Source organism: Phytophthora sojae (assembly GCF_000149755.1).
Source record: "Phytophthora sojae unplaced genomic scaffold PHYSOscaffold_9, whole genome shotgun sequence".
Classification (NCBI taxonomy): domain Eukaryota; phylum Oomycota; class Peronosporomycetes; order Peronosporales; family Peronosporaceae; genus Phytophthora; species Phytophthora sojae.
This window is the reverse complement of record NW_009258123.1, coordinates 1,763,882-1,778,837: the sequence shown is the minus strand read 5'-3', so window position 1 is coordinate 1,778,837 and position 14,956 is coordinate 1,763,882. Positions and strand designations below refer to the sequence as shown.

Sequence of the window (14,956 nt, the reverse complement as noted above, 5' to 3'; positions counted from 1 at the left end):
GGACGGTCACCAAGGTATCGTCCGAACCTACTACCGAGTCAAGGCTGACTACTATTGGATTGGCTTATTCGCTGATGTGGAGAAACACGTACGCTCGTGTCCGGACTGTAGCTCAAGCAAGAGTCGCCCGCAGCTGCGTGGGTACTCCCCAGGCAACATCCTGGCCGAGCTACCGCTACAATTTGTCTCGATGGATTTTGTGATACCCCTACCGAAGACTCGGCGGGGCAATACCGCACTGCTACTGTTTCAGTGTGCGTTCACTGGATTCGTCATGGGCAAGGCGATGGCGGACACATCTGCACTCTGTGTAGCACAAGCATTCGAAGAGTGCGTGTACCGAAGGTTCGGAGCGCCGTCTCTGATCAGGCGTGACCGAGACCCGCCCTTCATGAGCGAGGTCTTCCAAACCTTCGCCGAGATGATGCAGTCGAGATCTAGGGCTACGTCGAGCTATCGGCCGCAGGCTAACGGCCAGCAGGAACGTTCGGTCAAGACCGTAATGCAATCGGTGCGAGTGTACGCGGAAGACCCGCTACAACAAGATTGGGACGAGATTGTGGAGAAGTTGATCTTTGCGATTAACAACTCGCAGGACGGCACGAGGAAGGACACGCCCTTTTACTTGGTGCACGGACGGGACGCATGGTCGACCCGCCGGGCAATGTCCTCCTCGCTGAAGCGAGGCTTCGGGCGACAGTCCGATGCTTTAGCGTGGCGCCGAGAAGTCAACCGGCAACAGGAGGTGGCCTTGGAAATGGCTAAGGAGTACCAAGCAGTCGAGAAGGCTCGGCGAGCACAAAAGCATAACGAGGCTTTGAGCCGAGCAGAACGTGCTGCGCTTCCACCTTCCGCGACTGGCGAAACCTCGGAAGATGATCCGACAGGTGCAGAGGGTGAGGGTGACACACCAGACCCCGCACCGAAGTCTCTCTTCCAGCCTGGTGATCGTACGTGGCGTTACATGGAACGCGTCAAGCCAGGGTTGACCAAGAAGTTGGCTCATCGATGGCATGGTCCCTTCCGCATCAAGCAGAAGGTTGACGAGTATGCGTACGAGTTGGATTTGCCTGACAAGAGTGGTTACCGGTTCTACCCGGTAGTGCATGTGTCCCGGTTGAAGGCGGTGAACGAATTTGGCGATCGGCCGAAGGCTCGACTGGCTGCTGAAGTAACCTAGGAGACGCGACTAGATTTCGACGAGGAGTTACTCCCGGAGGATAGTTGGGAACCCGACCACCTGGTAGGCGAGTATGAGGTTGAAGCCATCTTGGATGACCGAATTCCCCTCTCGATGAGCACTGAGCGGGCCGTCCGAGAGTTCAAGGTGAAGTGGGTCGGCTATGACGAACCATCGTGGGAGCCCGCGTCGAATCTGTATTGTGGCGGACTGCTGTATGACTATCTACGCGAGAAACGACGTGACCGAAGGTTGCAAATAGTCCAAGTCGCTGACGAGGACTAGTTGCATCCCTCTCACCATGATGAACTGCCGGCAGGGCTACGCAGCCTGCCCCAGAAGACGAAACATGTTACTGCGGAAAGATGATTGCATATTTGTATGTTGAAGTGGACAAGACTTTACGAAGTGGAGATCACGACTGGAGAAACTATGGAGAACAGCTGAAGAAGGACAAACGACTACTGAATTGCATGGGCGAGCTAGTTATACTACGAACGAACTGTCTGAATACCCTGATCTAGCTCGACCTAGACATGAAGGAACGATGGAGAACTGGAACGAAGCTTAGGCGTCCGAAGACGAGGCAACCTTGGCCAAAACGCGGAGACGCGCAGTCGGAGAAGCTTCGGCTTGCGTGGCAGCTTGATCAGCAGCACTTGGAGGCGAACGTGGCGCGTCAGCTGGAGTCTCGCTGACTGGGGCCTCCTCAAAAGGGGCCTCCGAAGCCGCGATGCGATCTTGAACCGAGTCCTGCGTTGCCGTTGCTGCATCTTGAGCCCCTAGCGCATGTGTAGCTTCGTCCGAAGTCTCTTGAGCATCCACGGCGCGGCGAGACTCGTCCTGAGCCTCTTCCGAAGACCCTTCAGCAACCGGAGACTCGATCTCTTCGATCAGCTCCTCGACCTCCTCCTCTTCCGAGACTTCGTCTTCACCTGGCTGCCCGTCCTCCTGCAGACCGAAAGGAGGCCCGTAGAAGTTCGTGAACTCACGCACCCACGGGGCCGTAACACGGCGAGGGTCCAGCACTGGGTTGACCGTAATAGCTGTCGCGACGATGTCTTCGACAGCATACCACTGTGCGGAAGAACGCGGAGGAAGTCCCGAGGCCACGTGCGCAGTAGCAGGCAGCGGGTCACCCGTGCGGCAGAAGTGCGCAGCATTTGACGAAGGCTCGTGCAGAGGACTGGAGTCGGGCGAGGACCTGAGGACCAGCTGAGTACACGCAGGGTCCCACTAGCGGACGGCAAAGCGGGAGTTGGCAACGTCGGAGCCGCTGCACTCGAAGCCGAAGTCTCTCCAGTGCTTGCAGCCGAAGCATGGGGCGCGACGACCGAAGGTGCGGCCTGGAGACTGCCCGCCACCCCCGGTGCTCCTGCAGAGGCGGGAGTTGGTGACGGAGCTGCTCCGGCGCTGCCACCAGCACCAGACGATGGCGCTGAAGCTACAGGAACTGCAGCCGAAGCCTGGGGCCGTCGGGGCGCCCCGCTTGCTGACGCAGAGGGGGTAGTTGGCGCCGCCGAGGCCTCCGAGGCCGGCACCGACGAGTCGATGACCTGCCCCGTGGGGCCACGCAATTGAGTGTCCTGCAGCAAGATGCAGCAAGTTGAAGACGGTTAAACGCGATGAAGAGATCAAGCACAGCCTTAAGCACCTCGCACGAAGCCTCACCTGGACGACTGGACCGAGGTCCGGGAAGGTGAAGGGCGGCGCGCTGCCAGGACCGCCGGAGGGCTGCATGGCGTCGGAGCGCAGAGAGGCACGAAGGCAACACGACACGCACCACTTGGGACGGCTCGGGTCGAGTTGGGGGCCGCTGTGAGATCGGGACATGACTGCGGCCGGGCGAGTTCCGGTCGAGGTCTAACTGCCTTGAGCTAGCGAGTAATGCCTGACCGAGGGCTCTGATTGGTCGGTCACATTCCCCGCGCTTTAGTGCCCTGACGATTAATAGAGACTACGGAGTGACAGGAGGGTCTCGGCGGGTCAAAATAAACCGCCTGCCGAGGCCTCCAAAGTTTCATAGTGGGTACGCTTTATGCCCAGTAGGAGTTCGTATTTAGGACGAAGTTTCGTCCGATTGTAGGATCAGCTCGAAAGCTCGGTCCACACTTGATATTTGTATAGACCATAGGGATTAGCTATAGGAGAGGCCTGACAGCCTCTCATCATTAAACAGAGCAGAATTTTCCCCCCAAGCCACACAAGGGTCAAGTCCGTCTACGGTAAGTCGCTAAGCTTAGCGTAGGGTCTGGATACACTCGGCTGCACGGGTATGCCTGCCGGTGAGCATAAGGTGCATTGACCGAGTGTTCATCCTGGTAAGGCCAAGAGTGGGTAGGTGGCCGAGTGTTGGGAGGTATTAAAGACCTCTGTGTACAGTTGTACGTTTGACTGGGTGTGAGGCAAGGACCCCCCAGTGTATTTGACTTCTAGCCGAGGCTTCGCCCCGGCGCCCCTGTAAGAGGCTTCGATTGGCCTGGTACCCTTCCTTTCTGAGGGACCACAGAGGTTTAGTGCGAAAGCACGTATTACACATTGCATCCTAGCCGTAGCTCGTGGCTGAGGGTGCTCTTATATTTTAACGAAGAGTAAACCTACCTGACCCGCAACACACAGGGAGGAACATTCCAGCCCGTATAAGGGATCGTACCTGGTCTTCAGGTTTATTATCCCGACAATCTATCGCCGACTCTTCGGAGACAGCGTGTGTTGTTGGTAGGGCTCGTCCTAGCGACTTCGGTTGATAGGGCGAGGACTCGTAAACTCGTGCTTTCCTACACGACACGTGTCGGGAGATCGATGACGACGACTTGATCGATGATCCCGACGGACTACCAGCATGCAAACCTACGGTTGGAGAGATTGTGACGAATGTTGTGGATGCTCTGGTTCGTGACGCCGTGGATCGAGGTGTGATCGACAAATACACGACTGATCGACTGTATACAATTATTCGAAGGTACGGCGGATGGAGACTGAAGTTGGGGGATGACCCGCCAGCGCGTGTTCCTCCGCTGAAGATTAGGTTGCAGCCGAACGCCACTCCTTACAGGTGCAAGGTTCGCTAGTACAGCCCTGAAAAATCGACGTTCATCGCTGAGTTCAATCAGAAGCTAGTGGCTCTTGGCTGGGTGTACGAAAACAGAGCGAGTCGCTGGTGCTGTCCCGCGTTACTTGTGAGAAAACCTGGCACAGATGAATTCAGACAGACCAATGACTACCGACCTCTGAATGCTGTGACGGAACCAATCGCAGGAGTAATGCCAAGTTTGGAGGTTGCATTAGAGCACTGCAAGGGCAAGATGTTCTACGCCGTGTTTGGCTTCCTCAAAGGCTTTTGGCAGCTTCCGCTCGATGATAGCTGTCAAGAGTTCCTGTCTTACATGACCGACAAGATCTTTTTTACTCCGACACGTGTGCCGCAAGGGAGCACAGACACAGCGCTGCATTTTCAGTCAACGATTGAGATGGTGTTGGGCGATTTGGTGGGCACGTCTGTCATAGTCTGGATTGACGACCTGCTCGTTTTTGCGGACACGGCGGAAGAGCTGCTGGAAGCAATTGAGGCAACATTGACACGCCTGGATGAATACGGGTTGATCCTCAATCCTAAGAAGAGCGCCTTATTCCTGACTGAAGTGCGATGGTGTGGAAGGATCATTATCAAGGCTGGCATCGGTCATGGCCCCAAACGCATCCAAGCGTTACCAGTGCCGACAACTGCCGCTGAGTTGCAGCAGTTTTTGTGTGCAAGCAATTGGATGAGATCAACTCTGGTAGTCTACTCGAGAGTGGTCAGACCTCTGCAGGAGTGCCTAGATCGCGCTCTGAGCCGCACGAAAAAGACAAAGATGGCCGCGGCGGGGATAAGACTGGAGCTCACTGATGACGAACTGAGAGCATATTCCGAAGTGAAGAATTTGCTTGGTAATTCAGCGATGCTGGCTTTTCCTGACCCTGCAAAGCAGCTATGTGTGCTGTCAGACGCGTCAGATTCTGGTTGGGGACTGGTAGTCACGCAAGTGAGTCAGTGGCAACCGGACGTACCAATTCACGAGCAAATGCATGAACTCCTGATCTGCATGGGAGGAAGCTTTACTGGGTCGGCGCTCAATTGGAGCGTGATCGAAAAAGAATCGTTCCCGATTGTGCAGGCATGTGTGAAGTTGGAGTACCTGCTTTTACGACCGCAGGGCTTTCGACTATACTATGACTACCGGAACATCATTTACCTGTTCTGCCCTGGGAAAAGGCTCAAAAAGCACGTGAGGGGAAAATTACTGCGCTGGTCGACGAAGCTCTTGGCGTACCGCTATACCATTGAGCATATTGAAGGGGTCCACAACGTGGGCGGATCTGATATCGAGGTGAGGTGGCCGAGCACTGCCGGCAGCACGTTTCAACGCGGTGAAGCGTTTCACACGATCAAAGAGGGCACCTGCAGCGGCCAGTGGCGATAAAGAAGACAGTACTATGACTCCGCTGCGTCCTCTAGACGCAGACAATTTCGTGTGGCCCACCATTGAGGAGATTGGTTGCGAGCAAGCCCGACACATGGCTCCGTCGAGGGCAACCCTCGATGATGATGATTTGTGGCGTATTAGTGGAGTGATTTGGATACCGAGTGGGGCTACAGACCTGACTCGCAGACTGCTTATTATTGCACATTGCGGTCGCAACGGGCACCGCGGTATGCATGTGATGCAGAATCACATTCGCCGGTTGTTCTACATTACTGGTCTCAACGGGATTGTGCGCGATTTCTGCTCGAAGTGCTTGCTTTGCTTGCATGTGAAGGGTGGGGTTATTATTCCTCGGTCATTCAGCGAGACCCATCACACGTTTGAACGTAATGAGACTCTGCACTGGGACGTTTTGACACTCGGTGAATCTTTTGGTACATCTCGCTACGCTCTAGTTCTTAAGGACGAGGCAACGCATTTCGTCGAGCTAGTGGCTTGTGATAGCCCGACTTAGGAGGTGGCTGTGAGTGCGATCCTGGATTGGTACAGTCGCTTCGGAGTGGCTACTGTATGGGTGAGCGACGGCTGCGAGTGCGATCCTGGATTGGTACAGTGGCTACTGTATGGGTGAGCGACGGCTGCGAGTGCGATCCTGGATTGGTACAGTGGCTACTGTATGGGTGAGCGGGATCACCGTTTAAAAGCAAGGTGGTTGCTGAGCTCAGTCGGAGACTCAAGGGTCGTCAAGAATTTATCCTCGCATACTCGCCTTGGAAGAATGGCTCTGTGGAGTGAATGAACCGAGATATTTTGCAAGTGCTGGAAGCTTTGGCACTGGAGTTCAAAGTAAGCATCCACGGCTGGCCCTACCTGCTACCACTAGTGCAGTCGAGCATTAACCACTCGCCAGTACCGTCTCTCTCCAACCGTGCCCCAATCGAGCTGTTCACTGGATGGCCATGCCCGAGCATATTGGACACAGTTTTCTTTCCGGGGGAGAAGGGGCGTCGCCGAGTGGCTACATTGGACCAGCTCCGCCCTAGCACGGAGCAGCAGCTCACGAAGCTGCGAGAAGACATCCGGGACATGCACAAAGCTGTGAAAGCTGAGCGAGAGCGCCAAGCCCGGAGGTACCGAGGGCGACCACACTACGAGCAAGCAGTGAACTTTTCGGTCGGCGACTACGTGTTGAGGTCACGTGTCGACGAAAAGTTGCATGCAAACTAGCTGCGTGTGATGTGGGTCGGCCCGTACCGTGTGGTTGGCAGCGCTGACTACTACTTCACGGTGGAGCATCTGATCAACGGTAGCACGATGGACGTGCACCCATCTCGGCTAAAGATGTACGCTGATCACTCGCTCAATATCACTGAGGAGCTCATCGACCACATCGCTTCACAAGGAACGGTGCTCGCTGTGGAAGCGATTGTGGAGCACAGGATGAACACAGACATGAACGCATACGAGGTGAAGGTGAAGTGGCTGGGTCTCGAGACAATCGAGGACTACTGGGAACCGCTGAAGACGATGAGTGAGGATGTCCCCCAACTACTTCTACAGTATGCAACAACAACAAGTGATGTAACAGGGTTACACGCACAAGTGGCTACAGTCACTTGTAACTCTAACAGATACGACGTCTCTTAGAGGTTCGAAAGACTTTCTCGACCTTGGTGTAGACACACCAAAGGCTACATACATTTAGGATCACCACGACGGGTGGTCCATAGAGACTTAGGATTCCTATTGGCTGAAAGCAACATCTTTTAGCCAATGAGCGACATGCATAGCATTGGAATTCTGCCAACCAGCCGTTGGCAGATTCCAAGTTTAGGATATTACATTTAGAGGAAGTCAGAAACATAAAACACAAATAGCCGTTCTCATTTTAACCCAAAACATTATTTGGATCGTTTATTTAGATTAATCTATACTCGGAGGCCCGAGTATAACTAACTCTACGTTAAACTAAGCTACGCTTCCTCACATACACGCGCACACGTGTAAGGTAAAGTAGTGAGCCAAAGTAGGCCCATTACACCTGGTAGCACTTTGTAGTCCGTCCAACGACCGACTACCTGAGTTCGTACGTCACCGCACGAACGCGGAGCTGAGAACCTTCCCATGAATACGGAGGTGTCCATGGAGAGATCCACTATGCCTGCAACTCACATTGCACGCGCTGACTGTCCCCACCTGTCGGACCCAGAGTGGGAAGGTCTCCAACGACTGTCAACAGTCATTGGTGAGGCGGCTGTAGCTACGATGCTGCGTACGCTAACGCTGACAGAGCAACATGGTGTTGCTCTGGGATTCATCATGAGGGAGCAGCGAGATGCTACTTCGTCTACCACGGTGTCGTCGGGGACGACACCGCGCGCGCAATCGCTGAAGCTCAGCGTGAGCAATTACGTTGGAAGAGAGGGCGAGCCTCTCCTCCGTTGGCTTGTCGAACTCGACACTGCCATTGCGGCTCGACGCATCGTCAACCCGTTGTCGAAGGTCGCGTTCGCCATGTCATGTCTTGGCGGACGTGCTAGAAGTTGGGCGTATGGACGCCGACTCTCGGAACCTACGTGCTTTAGCACGTACGAGGGTTTCAAGGAGGAGCTCAGACAAGCGTTTGAGCCCCCGCAAAACGAGTTCCGGTCGAGGGCGGAGTTCCTCGACCTGCAGCAGGGCAAGCATGATGTCCATGCTTACGCTCAGAGAGCACGGTGCTTGGTCTCGAACATCGTGACCAATCCGATCAACGAGGCGACCAAGGTCGTCACGTTCATGAAGGGGCTGAGAGATGGGCCTGTGAAGACCTATCTCTTCCGTGAGTACCCGAGTACTCTCGAAGCTGCTATAACTCTTGCAATACAGGAGGAGTTTAGCCTGCGGCAGGCTAAGCTGCATGCACATGTGCCGAGGCCACAGCCACGCCCGGTAGTGAGGACGGGAGGCCCAGAACCCATGGACCTCTCGAGTGCTGCAACTGCTGGGCCCCAGCAGTCGCAAGGAAACAATGTGCAATGCTACCGATGCGGTAGAATCGGTCACTTTGCTCGGGAGTGCACGGCCCCCGTGCACCAGCAGGGTGGCTATCGCGGCGGTGCCGGGCACCGTCGCAACCAAACAAAAAACGCTGGACGCCAGTAGGCGCGGGGCGCCCTACTGGTAATGCAGTTCCGCGTGTCGACCTTGGACACGCGACACTGAGGGCGGCAGCCCCCAGTGAGGTTCATCCTCACTGCAAGAACCAAGATGACAAGCCTGACCTTGTCATCCTGAATGTGAACTCGATGAGAGCAAGCGGCTCTTTCCGTGCTTTGGTAGATTCTGGCGCGTCGAAGAACTTTGTTCGACTGCGAAGTCTATCAAGGCTTGACTTCGAGGATTTAAAGATACCTCGAAGTATGTTGGAAGTACGACTGGCAACGGGTGCCGTCGTGAAGTCCGAGAAGCGCATGATACGCGTGCGCTTCACGTATGAAGTCAAAAGTTTGTCGAGACCTTTATCGTCCTGGATTTTAACGATAAGTCTGACATTGTATTGGGCATGCCGTGGCTTGCACGACATGATCCGGTCATCGATTGGGAGAAGCGCACTCTCGTGCGCTTCGGTCGCGACAGCGGAACAGTGAGCGATGGCCCTGTTGCCGCTACGCACGCACCGACAGGTACGCGCGACTCACCACTCGAGACGGCGCCTAATGCCGCTGTCCTGGAGCGCCCTGGGCGCGCGCGAGCACGCGCGCAAGAACAGCCAGCGTCGGCGTCGCCGCCGACGGCTGAAGGAGAAAATGTGTTGATCTCGGAGATCGACACCCGCTTTTCAGCGAATCAGGAAGAATCTCCGACCTCAAGGGGCACGGATGACGCAGACGAGTCACACGCCTCAGCCGTGGAGGCTAACGCGAATCTGATTGGATCAGGTCTGGCCAAAACTAAGAGCCAAGGTGACGTAACGCCGTCGACTCCGGGAGTCGATGGCTTGGGTGAATTTGATTCGTCGGCTCGGGGAGCCGACGCACCCTCCGTAATGGAGGGCTCCGCCAATAACAGGCGTCGAGGTGAAGATGGCGTGTAGCCGACGCTGCAGGCGGTGCGGACGGTTGCAAACGTTCCGCACCGGAAAAACTTGCATGCTGTCGTGCAGCCGGGCTACACGACGAAGAGCCGGGCGACCAAGCCGGGCTTGAAGTCGCTCGCCCGCGGGATGAACCCGCCGGCGGTACTAAAGAAGAACACTCGTCCATGGCTGGGCCTGGACGAGGTCAAGAACCAAGCGGAGCCGGGCTCCGCAAAACAAGAAGACGGCGCATGCGAAGGTCGCTGCGCAAGTCTCGGCCTGGGGCCGAGACGCTACAAGGAATGTCTGCCGGGCAGACGGAGGCTGAGAAGCCGGACGTTGAGACGTTGAACGTCTTGACGCGTACCTGTGCCGGGTTCCGGTACAGGGAGATGACCCTCGCTAACCCTCCGACGCAAGCGTCGGAGTTGACTTCGCTTCCAGTCATGAGCTGGAAGCGCTTCGCGCGTGACTTGCACGATGGACGCATCGAGCAAATATGCATTCTCTCAGACGCCGGGAGAACGAAGAGCGAGAAGAACTGAGGCAGTTCTTCATGGAGACCACCACTGAGAGCGAGGACACTCTCAGTGCGAAGACGAAGAAGGAGCGCTTTAAAGAGCAGAGCTGGGGCTCGTTGAAAACGAGTCCCTACTACGAGATCTTACGGGAGTACGCGGACGTACTTCCGGAAGAGATTCCTGCGGAGCTTCCGCAGGACAAGGGAATCCAGCACGAGATTAATCTCGTGCCGGGCACGAAGTACTGTGTCACGCGGCAGTGGCCACTGCCGCGAGAGCAAGTCAAAGCGATCGACGACTTCTTTGAAAGTCGTCGCAAAGCTGGACAAGTGCGGGAATCGAAATCCCCGCACAGTGCTCCGACGTTCTGTGTCAAGAAGCCACAGGGCGGTTGGCGCATCGTTCATGCGTATAACAAGCTGAACGATGCGACGATACCGGCGCAGACACCGATACCGCGACAAGATGTTATCATCGATTCGATGGCCAGGAGCACTATCTACAGTGCTCTTGATCTGCGCGATGGGTTCTATCAGATCCTCATGCGTGAGAGCGATATCCCTCTCACGGCAGTGAGCATGCCGAGCGGCCATGCTCTGGGAGTGGCTAGTGATGCCGCAGGGTCTGAAGAACGCCCCTGCGACCTTCAACAGGTGCGTGACACACTCGTTTTTGCGCTCGGTGCGCGACTTCGCACCGAGCTACTTCGACGATGTGTTCGTCCACAGCCGGGCTGCGGACGGGATGAGCGACGTCGGGATGCACAAGGTGCATTTCCGGAAGCTGCTTGCGCTCATGCGCAAGCACAAGCTCTATGCGAACCTGAAGAAGTGCATCTTCCGGGCGAGCGAGATACCCGTGCTCGGGTGTCTCGTTGGGAAGAACGGTGTCCGCCCTGACCCTGAGAAGGTCAGAGTGATCAATGAGTGGCCGACGCCGTCGAACGTCAAGGAACTGCGGCAGTTTCTTGGCTTGGTCACGTACTTGTGCAAGTACGTGAAGGACTACGCGGGCATGATACGCCCGCTGTCACAGCTCCTGAAGAAGGACGCCGAGTGGGTTTGGACTGCTGAGTGTCAGCAGGCCTTCGATGCAGTCAAGCGGGGCTTGACTGAGGCGCCGATCTTGGCGGTGGCCGACCAAGATCGCCCGTTCCACGTTGTGTGTGACGCATCCGACTTCGCAATCGGATGTGCGTTGATGCAGCACGATCACGAGGGCCGTGATCGTGTCGTCTACTACTAATCGCGTCAGCTGAAGCCAGCTGAGCGCAACTACCCGGTACATGACAAGGAACTCCTTGCCATGAAGTACGCCCTCGCGAAGTTCCGAGTGTATCTACTCGGAAGCAAACCGTTCCTGGTCTACACAGACCACGCGTCGTTGCGGACGGCTGTGAAGTCGCCGCACATCTCGCAACGGATGGCGAGATTGCTCTCATTCTTCGCAGAGTGTAACTTCCGGGTTGAGTACAAACCCGGAAGACTCAATGTGGTGGCCGACGCGCTCTCGCGTCGACCTGACTACGCCACGACTGATGCCGACGTCAATGCCATTGACGCCATGCGATCGAGCACCCCAACGTCGTCACTGTTGGACGACGTGAAGGTCGCGTACGCGCACGACGCGGATGCGAAGCTCTTGCTGGCCTACGGCTCAGCGCCTTCTGACAAAGCTCGTCAGAAGCTGCCGAAGCATCTTCGTGCTCGTGCACACCGTTATCGGGTGCACGACGGGTTATTACTCTACAGTGCAGTCGACGACAACTCGGACCGCGTTGTCGTGGCCACTGACCATGACCTGCGACTCAGGATCATGTACGAGTATCACGATGCACCGACTGCGGGGCATCCGGGCCGTGAGAAGACATACCTTTTTCTCACGCGAGACTTCTACTGGGCCCACCAGTATAAATGGGTGCGCAAGTACGTCCGTGCTTGCGAGGTTTGTCAACGTATGAAGCCTGCGCCTTTCGCGCAGGCTCCCTTGCAGTCACTACCAACTCCACGGGAGTGTTGGCAGTCCATGTCTTTGGACTTCGTGCTCGGTCTTCCCCCCGACAGCCAGGGGAACACGGGCGTTGTGGTCTTTGTTGACCGCTTGAGCAAGATGGTACATCTTGCTGCGGTACCCGCTGAAGTGACTGCGAAGCAGACGGCGCGTCTGTTCGTTGACATGGTGTTCAAACACCATGGCATGCCGATCGATATTGTGTCGGATCGAGACCCGCGCTTCACTGCACACCTTTGGCAAGAAGTGTTTACACTTCTTGGAGTCAACTTTCGATGTCGACTGCGGATCATCCGCAGACGGACGGGCAGACCGAGCGCGTGAACCGCGTGCTCGTAGACGTGCTTAAGAGCTACGCTCACTCGTTCCAACACTGGAGCGAGTGCCTGCCGATGGCAGAGTTTGCCATCAACAACTCGGTACATGCCTCGACCGGGCATACACCGTTCTACGTGAATGCCATCAGGCACCCACGCCTCCCGAGTCTACTCAGGATGGTGGCTCCTTCCTTAAGTGGGGGAGGATCTACGACTGCAACGCAGCAGCCGCAGAATGCCGCTGACACTTGCACAGTGTCAGCCGCGACTACGCGCAAGAAGAAGAAGAAGCACGCGTCTGTGCAGGGCACAGATGTCGACAAGAGCAAGAAGAAGAAGAAGAAGAAGAAGAACGGGTCTGTGCAGGGCACAGACACCGCGAAGACGAACGCAGAGGCCGGGCCTTCTGCTAGAAACGAGCTGAACGAGTTCAGCTCGGACGCAATCAACTTCGTGCAGCGCAGACAAGCCGTCATTCGGTTTGTACAAGACGCTATCGCAGCTTCTGTCGACCGACAGAAGCTGAACGCAGACAATGTTGGTAGGGGCAACACTAATGAATTCAAGAAGGGTTCATTGGTTTTGTTAGCAACTCAAAACCTGCCTAAACATGCAGTTTCCGACTTCGGGGCGAGCAAGCTCGCTCCGCGCTTCATCGGGCCGTTCACGGTGTTGGCACGGCACGGCAACGAGATATTCCATCTAGCATGCGCCTCCATCCGACCTTTTACGTCGGGCGGCTGAAGCCATACCGGCAGCACGAGCCACCTAGCTCGGCTGGCCCGAAGCGGAAGCCCCAGCGGGAGCGAACCTCTGCTCCAGCGCGTGAACGCGCTGGGCCAAGCGTGCGACACGACCTCCCACGTCGACAGAGATGTCCGACGCGGTCTGCGAGGCCTGAGCGACTTGAGCCCTCAGGATCGCCACCTCCTGCTTCAGAGCGGCGTACTCCCGGCTCTGATGCTGCTCCACAGCAGCGACCCGCTCCTCGAGCGTCGGACCAAGGTTAACCCCAAGTTGACCATACCCGGGGCGTGTTCCCACCACCGCCGCCTCCGATCCGCGACGCCCGCGGCTCAACACGCTGGATTGTTGAGCGTATTGTGAACCATAGTATCCCGAAAACGAACCGGCAGCCGGTTCGTTATCGTATTCGTTGGAGAGGGTTTCCGCCCCACCAAGATACATGGACGTCCTGCTGCAGGACGTTCCGGAAATGGTGAGGGCGTACGAAGCTCACCACGCACTGCCGACGCGAAGGTAGTGCGAGCGCTGTGGTCACCTACAGCGCCCGAGGTCCCACGATCGTCGCGTTCCTCACGTGCCAAGAACTTGGTACGGGGATCCTTGAGACTCGCAGGTACACGAATCGTCGTGTACCCGTTTAGGTCGCGGTCGCTCAAGCGCGCCGCACCCGGAAGACACAACGTGCACTGTTGGCCTTCGGGCACAGCGCATGGAATACCAGCGTCCACAGAGGATCTGTGGAGCTGCTCCAGCCGCCCGCGCGTCGAGAATGTCTCGAAGCGTTCACGGGCGTGCTTAACCCGCTGGCGGTAAGCAGTCCGCTTCTTGTTGAAGTTCTCAACAAAAGCGTTCCAACTTTGACAAAGTGCCTGCCATTCAGGCACTCTGCTGAGATAAGAAGTCTTCCTGCTGGAGAAGTATCGGAGCTCGTGGAAGAGCCCGATGTAATAATCGCGCCTTTGATTCGTTAACGGATCAAAGTGCTGCTACTCCGCAACAGCATCATCGTAAATAGTGTAAGATCGGAAATTACACAATATTTACGGTAGATTAGGTCTAGGGGGCGTTTTTGGTGCTTCCAGTCAGCTTTCATGAGAGGCTCTCAGCCGCGAGGAAATCGCTTCTAGAGGCCTGTAGGCCAAGAAAAACGGTATTTTGTGTATTCATGCATTACGGCCGGGAGCAATGTGGACTGGACCCGGCAAATTCATTAATGAGGCCGGCTCCAGGACAGGGGGGCACAATTAGAAGCAGTCCGACGCCAGCTAACTCCTTTGAGGCATACCATTGGCCAATCTATTAGCCAATAGGGGACATGTATTTAACGATGATCGTTGATTGGTTCTCTCTACAGCCAGTAGATACTCGCCTCCTGTCCGAAATTGGTGGCTGCTAGGCATTGTACGTCGCCGACACGCGGCTGAGAGCGTTCGGTCTCCTTTTTATTGGAGCTACTGATCAAGTGTCCTGCACCCCTCCGCGCACACATCTACACCCAAGACAAGACAACTGGCCGCCCCCCCTCCCAACACCGTAGCTCAATGGAAGAGCGCAGGGCCTACACCCTGAGATGCCCGTTCAATTCGGGTCGGTGTTATTGATCACGATGGGCGTTTGCGTCGTGTCGTGCTGTGCCAAGGGTCTTGCTGCTGCGTCAC

The 14,956-nt window shown here is 56.2% G+C and overlaps 1 protein-coding gene and 1 non-coding gene across 2 annotated transcripts; one reads left to right on the top strand and one right to left on the bottom strand.

Moving 5' to 3' along the window:
* Positions 1-1,747: 1,747 nt before the first annotated feature.
* PHYSODRAFT_338659 (hypothetical protein) lies at positions 1,748-3,013 on the bottom strand (the record flags this gene model as incomplete). Its single annotated transcript, XM_009536519.1, has 3 exons — positions 1,748-2,384; positions 2,426-2,766; positions 2,852-3,013. 3 exons carry the CDS (start codon positions 3,011-3,013, stop codon positions 1,748-1,750), a joined length of 1,140 nt encoding a protein of 379 aa, XP_009534814.1.
* Positions 3,014-14,825: 11,812 nt separating this feature from the next.
* On the top strand, positions 14,826-14,895 carry PHYSODRAFT_t1467. The gene has a single exon. It is a non-coding gene; the product is annotated as a tRNA-OTHER (tRNA).
* Positions 14,896-14,956: the final 61 nt, after the last annotated feature.